Source organism: Nyctereutes procyonoides, unplaced genomic scaffold (assembly GCF_905146905.1).
Source record: "Nyctereutes procyonoides isolate TBG_1078 unplaced genomic scaffold, NYPRO_anot_genome, whole genome shotgun sequence".
Classification (NCBI taxonomy): domain Eukaryota; kingdom Metazoa; phylum Chordata; class Mammalia; order Carnivora; family Canidae; genus Nyctereutes; species Nyctereutes procyonoides.
Window position 1 is genome coordinate 32,527,993 of NW_026575030.1, and position 7,962 is coordinate 32,535,954.

The window sequence follows — 7,962 nt, forward strand, 5'->3', positions numbered from 1 at the left end:
AAACGCCTAAATCTATTCTTTAAAGAAATTTAAAACACATTTTGGCAACAATGGCAACAGGAATTTTCATTTTATAAAACATTAGGGGGAAAACACACGGTAGTACTGAAAAAAGGAAGACCAAATTTTAATTCTGATTACTAATGATTTCTCAATTGGCATGGAGGATGCCAAGAGAGATAAGAAACATCCCTAGTATTATCAGTTATAGACAGCATTTAAAGCTGGGAGAATGTATTTTCTACCCCTAAAGACCTTGCTGCTTAAATGACAGGACTAACAGGAAAAAAGTCATGCAAACAGAATGCATATATCACATGAAAGTAGATATAGGAAATAGTAGTACACGGAGTATACGATTTTCTGAGTTCATCGTGGCCACCTGTTTGGAAGTCCTGAATGCTGAAGTTAACAGAGGTTGGTGACCACAGGACAGCTAGGAAACAGGCAGGCTGATTAAGGTTAAACAACGAGAGATGACTTCACACTCACTGCCAGGGAGCAAGTCCTGCAAAACAGTCAGCACAGCTTTCTTCAGCAACATTTAACAGCGAGAAAACGCGACAAGCAGAGTGGTAATTCAGTATTCAAATGATTCCGATGATTCTAGTCAAACCTCAGGAAGACCACTGAGGGCAAAGAGAAACTAATGCTGACAATGAAAATGTCATTAGTTCTGGGATTCATTTCTCTACGTTTTCCCAATGCTGTTTTCTATCATAATTACTTACAGGCTGAAGGTAGGAAATGACATAGAAGACAATCAAATTATCCAGGAAATAAAGAAAGGCAGGAATGGACCACTTCATGAAATTACAGAATTCCTTCCAGGAAGCACATCTCAAGTTTCTACTCTGATGATCTTCTAAAGAAAGACAGACAACAATAAACAAAGGATCTTGATGAGAATGCCCGTATTTTTAGACGAAGTAAGTTGTATTTGATTACTGATATAATTCTTTGAAAGAGGCTTAATGAATTTGCTTTTATCAGTGACTATTAGCCTCATGAAATCAAAGGCAATATAAGATTTCATTATGGTCTCTCTTCAACCTACTACCACGCTCAACTGATAATCAGCAACACCCTCAGGAATACCTAATTCCCGTTTACTTGAAACATCACTTAAAACATCTCAGGATACTTACATTTTCCCTTACTACTATGAGAGCCTAAAGCCAAGGGAGAGAGAGCAAGAAGCTAGAATATAGAGAAAAAAAAAATCCCAGCATAAATCCAGAGGGGACCAGGAAAAAAAGCTACCAGATAAAAATTTACATATATGGGAGTAAAGAAAATTAAATTTTACTAATCCTAGTATGAGTTATGATCCCATCTCTAGATTTCCAAAAACTCAGGAAAAGGTATTGTAACAAGAAAATGTAAAAGAACATGCAAAAATAGAAAACAATTTAAGTATAAGCTCTGCCAATAATGCATAGATTTCACGAGATTAAGAAATGTATTCCACCAAATAGAAACTTTTAAGAATAAAAAGAAATCTTCCTGGAAAATACCTTTAATACTCTAAATTCTACTTTACCATACATGTGAAGGCAGATCAAAGAATGGAGAGCTAAGGCTTAATGATTGGGGAATCAAGGTGGAGAATATATAGTACATGTGAGGAGCCACAAACGGCCAGATGCTTTAGATGTGAGGAAAGGATGGGTATCCTTGCTTGATAACTGATGAAACTGGAACTCAGAGAAGTTAATATAATCTCCCCCAGAATATTGTGTCTCTGCCTCTAACCCACTATACTACCTCCTCTGTAGGAAATGAGGACTGTTTTTACAATATGCTACGTATTAAATCAGACAGCAGTGATTTAGAAAATCCTAAATTTGAATAAAAACTAACTAGCTATGTGACCCAACAAAGGAAGTAGAGCAATGGCCAAGACACTAGGAAAACAGGAGTTGGAGTCCTGGCCCTGCCCCCTCCTACCCACCATTGCATAACATTTTCTCTTTGATCCTGCTTCTCCACTTGCAAAACATGGGTAATCATACCTACGTTTGTATCTTAGCGTCCTCATATATAAAATTAGTGGGCTAGACTAACATCGAACGTTTCTTTTAGTTCTAAAATGTTTTGACTCTCTCATTTTTAACAAGTATAGAGTACCACTTCAAGACTCACCTTTCTTTACAACCCAGAATGACACAAGCACACAGAAAACTAGCTTCACCAATTCTGAGCACACATTCACGGTAGTTGGAAGATAATCATACTTGTTTTCTGAAAAATAACAGAAATTTTTTTAACTATAAATTTTTATATATAAAACTATATATATAAATTAATTATAAATTCTATATAATGCTTATATGCAGTTGATATTTTATAGCTGTTTTACAACTTTATCCAGTTGGCTTGTTTTCTCTTGGATTTTTTTAATCAATTCACCTAATGTATTCACTATCCCCACCGCATTCACTGTTTTATTATTCTTGAGTTTGATAAACAGGCTTCTAATGTTTTCATCCAAGTTGCTGACAAATATGGGGAAGAGGCCAAGGCCTCTTTGGGGTATGGCATTAGAGACGGACTTTTAAACTGACCATTAAATAGCACTCAGGGACTGACTCATCAAAAGCTATGAATTTATCTGGCTGAATTAGGACCCAGGCCTGGTTCCTCTTGTGTGATTTGTCTGTCTTGCTAGAATCAAGGTACACTGTTTTGCATCCTGGCATGTACAGAAAACAGCATTTGTTGGGCACTCTGGGATAAACAGCACATTGGCATAAAAGAAGGAAGTTATTAGAGGCAAGAGGCAACTGCCCAGGGCTCTGGCTACCTCTAGGGCTGAGAGGAAATATTTGACATATCCAAACCCACTGACAAGTTGGGAAGATAGTTCTTAACTTACAAGTCAATTTAATTAGGAAATGAGGTGAGGTCAGTTATCACCTCTGTCTATTCCAAACGCTGAAAAACAACTTGCTGTATGATTTTGCTACGGACAAACATAAACGCTATTAGGTCCTATTTTAAATAATGCATTTCCCCCGCTTTTGAAACATTTGCTTGTTTCCCTTGGTCATGATATGAAAAACTAAAACTGGCCAAGTACAGGGGAAAAATGCCAGTTCAACATTCTTTCTATCCAGAACACTTTTTTTTCTTTTTTTCTGTGGTTTCCCTTGACCTTCTCAACCTAAGCATAGTCAATTCTTTGTTCATCTCGGATCTTGCTGCACTACCTATAAACCTTCATAACAGTACCCATCATGCTGTATTATAGTTACTTCTTCTGTGTATATCATATCCTTAGAACGTAAGCTCCTTATGAGAACAGGCCCACGTTAGTCATCTTCATATAACTGGCAGGTAACAGTATTCTACGTCTAATAAATGTTCACTTGAATTTAATACTTGCCTGCTATATTTTCTCCAACATTCGAAGCCTAGATAAAGCATCTCCTGTTCCCTTCTCTGAGCTTAAATTAAAGCTAGACTGAAATCATACTCTGCTATCTGCCAATAATACTTTGCACTGATCTCTATGAAATACACAAGAGCAAACATGCATACAAGAAGAATGAGGGGGGCTTCAGGTTACAACTCTCAAACTCTTGCCACTGCTCGAGAACTCACTTTGGCTTTTATTCATTTATTTTTAAATTCTATTTCTGTCATGGTAGATCCCAAACTATGACTCAGCATCATGTGAGACTTCCTTCCACATACCTTCTGCCCTCACTCGTATACCTTATTTACATCGCATCCATCCTTATCCATCTGTTTAGTACAAAGAGGAGCCATGATCCCCCTATGGCCCATTCTTCCCTTTAAAACTTTCCTTTCTCTTCAGGAACTTTGCTCCAATAAATACTTCCTCTGGATTCTATTAATTGGTTTCCTCCCCTTGGCCCTAAGTATGCTCAAACTGTCCCATTCAAAAATAAAATTTAAGATCCTACCCCTGCCCTAGTGACCATACTTTCTTTTTCTTCCTAAAATAGAATAAACATTATCTCCATTTTACCCACTTTCCATTCAGGGCTAATTCCCAAGCAATCTGGTTTCTGATCCCAACACTTTATACAAACTTCCTAGTCTCTGAGATTATCAAACATCTTCTAATTACTAGTTCCAAAGGGCATGTTTTAATCCCTATCTTATTTGATGGTGCAATTTCCTTTGCCTCCAAACTCATTTCCTTCCCTTCTACAAGTCCTGAGCATTTAGTTTTCTTATTTCTCTAACGATTCTTTCTTAACATCTAAGTGTCGGTATGGCTCTTAAATGTTGGCATTCCTTGGAGTTCTATCCTTGGCTCTTATTTTCTTATTCTGTGTGTTCTGCTCCTATGGTTTTAAATGTCAATTTAATATTAATGTCTCCAAATCTGTATCCTGGAACATTTAATGCTCACTAAACATATCCACACAAATAACTACCTCCTATTTATAAATTTAATTGGTATTTCCTTCACATATGTGATTTGCTAGACAGCGTAGAATATTGCAATGAACAAGGACATAGCTCCCGGCCTCATGGAAGGTACCTAACTAAAATTCTGTAATCTTTCTGAATTCTGTCCAACCTGCTTTTTCCTACTAGTAGCTTCCATCTTAGCTAAGAACACCATCAATCAATCTACTTAGGATCCTAAATCAGAAACTTTTGAACCATCCAATATATCACATCCTTTAATCTCCACATTCAATACATTCTCTGAGTCCTGTCTTTTCTACGTTTAGAGTTTCTTGAGTCTATCCTCTCATCTCTATCCCTACCTCCAAAGCCTTGGTTAGTCTTCATCTGTGGCTTGAATTTGCAATAATCCCGACTGGCTAATTTGCCTCCAGTCTCTTCTGAGTCGACACTCTAACCAGCTACCGTAACAGTCTCTTTCACTTTGTTTACAATCCTTCAAGCATGCCCTATCCCCTAGACTCTAAGGCCTAGAGAATAAAGTCAAAGTCCCAGCTCCTTAGCACATGAAGTCCTTAGGTATCTGAGCATGACTTTCCCCTCTGGTCAAAGACCTCTTGCCCTTTTCCTCCAAGTCCTTAAACTTTCTGCTCAATAATTCTGAAGTAGACGTTCTTACAATTCATCCTTTTTTCTTTACGTATCCATTCATTTCTATGGATTGTTGCTTCTGTTTTGAATACCCCTGCCTACCTGTCCTCTTGTGAATCAACATTGCCCTATCAGGAAGTGTTCCCGGATCCCTTTGCACTCCACGTCATCGTGTCCCAGATGGAATATATCACTTCCTCATCTAACCTATCTGCATCTTTGGTATAGAACTGCGTTTATTCTACTGTATTTTCGGGATGTTTCACATGTATGGCTTTTCTAATTAACTGAGTTCTTAAGAACAATGTCTAAGTGTTACACACTTTGAACACTGCTACTAATACTTGGCCTTGTGCCCAAGAGATAAACGTTAACTGAAGTAAAGACTTATATACACATCTGTCTCCCGAAGCAGACCATTAAGGGTCATGGTGTGATGACTTTATGTGTCCTCAATAACTAGTAAGAGGTTCTCAATACAGCTTTGTAGAATTAAACCTTATCTAAATACTAAATCCCTACATAAAACAAACAAACAAACACAACACCAGAAGGGGTGCCCGGGTGCCTCAGCTGGTTAAGTGTCTGACTCTTGGTTTCAGTTCAGGTCATGATCTCAGGATCATGAGATCAAGCCCTGCATTAGGCTCTGCACCAAACATGGAGCCTGGTTAAGATTCTCTCGCTCCAAAACCCGGGTGGCTCAGCGGTTTAGCGCCACCTTCAGCCCAGGGCGTGATCCTAGAGACCCAGGATCGAGTCCCATGTCAGGTTCCCTGCATGGCGCCTGCTTCTCCCTCTGCCTGTGTTTCTGCCTCTCTCTCTGTGTCTCTCGTGAATAAATAAAATCTTTAAAAAAAAAAAAAAAGTCTCTCTCCCTCTCCGTCTGCCCCTCCCCCACACTGTGCACAAGTAAGCTCTCTCTTAAAGAAAATACCTCTTTGGCTAATAATTTCAAAGCTAATAATCTCTACTGCCACACTGATGTAGTAATTAAGACAACACCTCACAAATGCCAAGTGACCACATATCTATTTCAAATTTATAATTACATACTGCTACAGACCCAAAGATACCTGTTGATTAATGCAATAGTCAGATGTTGAGACCTGTTCTCTAAAGGGTTTGATGCTGTACTTGACTAACCCAAATTTCACTCAGTTTCAAAAATTTTTCTTGCGGAGGAATGAAGTGTTACAGAATCAAATTTAAACATGCCTTATCGTTTACATGAAGCAGCGTACCTGAAAGGGTATTATCTCTATTTTACATGCAAGGAAACCAAAGACAGGAGGCAGGATGTGTGATTAGATGGAAGTGCTTCATATATCCCAAGGCTTAACTTACCTTCATTGGCCGAATATTTTACCAGTAGGATTCGACTTGAACTTAAGGCAATGAATACGGTGCCTAGCAGGAATGTATACATTGTTGACCAGGAGCAGAACACGGGGCGGCCACAGCACTTGCTTTCCATTGCAGTGTTTGTTAATTGCCTTAAAAAGAACATCTTGGTGAGCAATGCTCCAGGCAGATAAAGCATAGCACAAATATCACTGACAAGTGAAGAATGGAAAAGAGATTTTGTAGATGTCTGGCTACAGTTCTATCAAAACCAAGAAAACTGAGCAGCCCGGGTGGCTCAGTGGTTTAGCGCCGCCTTTGGCCCAGGGCCTGATCCTGGGGATCCGGGATCGAGTCCCATGTCGGGGTCCCCGCGTGGAGCCTGCTTCTTCCTCTGCCTGTATCTCTGCCTCTCCCTCTCTCTCATGATTAAATAAATAAAATCTTAAAAAAAAAAAAAAACAACAAGAAAATTGAGAACAAGACAAACGATGGGGAAGGGGGGTGGGGAGGGAATGAAAAAGAGTCACAACTGGATAGGAGGGGCAACCTGAGAGACAGAAAGAAAAGGCAGTGCCAGATTTTAGGCGCTGCCCAAAGTAGCAGGTGAGCAAGCGACACTCCGGGACCGCGCAATTCTGCAGAGAGCGGCTTCAACTTCCATCCCTATTAGCGACTTTGCTACGGAGGAAGAGATTTTCAGATTTCTGTCGTTCTCCTCGGCGGCAGCTCTTCCCTAGAAAGATGGGGGCGGGGAGGGGAAGAGCTGGCTGGGAAAGATTTCGTTAACAGTAATAACCAGCCAAATGGAAGTATTTGAAACAAGTCAGAGCTGAGAATCTGTACTCGTGCTGAAAGCAAAAGGAGAACTCAGAAATCAAGGGGCTGGAAGATCGTCCTTTGATATGTTGAGGAAACTAAGCTCTGGGCTGGGTCACTTGCCCAAGGCCTCCCAGAGCAGCGATGATGCCCTGGGCCTGCGAGACCGGGGAGAGACGCACAGCCCACCTGCGCTCCAGCGTGGAGCCCTAAGAGGCGCCTCCCTAACCAGGGAGGCAGGACTCCCTCGGGGGGGGGGGGGGGGGGCGGGGCTGGTCGCACATGCGCAGGGGCGATCTCGAGCGGCGCGCGCTCCCCTCCTACGCACGCGCACTTCTTTGCCAGCCGGGCGAGGTTACCTCCGTCCGTCCGAAGGGCTTCTGGTAGAGGAGCGCACGTCCTAGAGCCGAGGTAGTGGCCGTGCAGCTCCGCAGAGGCGGCAGAGGCTGTTAAGGTCCATAGCTGCGGAAGCCATGGGGAGGAAGGAAAGGCGAAAAAGCCTCGGCCCCCGACCCTCCTATTCCGGAACGAAAAGCACAATAACGTCCGGACTGGGAGAGAGCGGACCCGGCACACAGTGCGCACGCGCGCCCGGCGTTCCGCTTCCGGGAGGAGGGGCAGGAGCGTCCTGAGCCCGCCCCAGCGCGCCCTTTCTCTCGTCACGTGTCGGGAGAGTCCTGGGTCACGTGAGGCCCAGGTGGCGGCGGAGCTACGGCGAGAGAGAGAGACGGGGAAGCCGGAAGGGGCGCGAGTGCCGCC

General features: G+C 41.8%; 1 protein-coding gene across 5 annotated transcripts in view; it reads right to left on the reverse strand.

Moving 5' to 3' along the window:
* SLC35A5 (solute carrier family 35 member A5) overlaps positions 1 to 7,781 on the reverse strand; it is a 30,092-nt gene extending 22,311 nt beyond the window's left edge. For 3 of the 5 annotated variants that reach the window (XR_008663232.1, XR_008663233.1, XM_055315943.1), the window contains exons 1-4: positions 7,563 to 7,780; positions 6,388 to 6,536; positions 2,146 to 2,244; positions 732 to 865 (exon numbers count right to left, since the gene is read on the reverse strand). Coding sequence is in view for 2 of the 5 variants with exons in the window: in XM_055315943.1 (XP_055171918.1) it covers positions 732 to 865; positions 2,146 to 2,244; positions 6,388 to 6,517 (363 nt within the window). In the remaining 3 variants the exon portion in view is untranslated. Of the gene's footprint in view, positions 1 to 731; positions 866 to 2,145; positions 2,245 to 6,387; positions 6,537 to 7,562 lie in introns of those variants that run through there. The other 2 variants (XM_055315944.1, XM_055315945.1) reach the window with 2 other exon arrangements.
* Between the last annotated feature and the right edge of the window lie 181 nt (positions 7,782 to 7,962).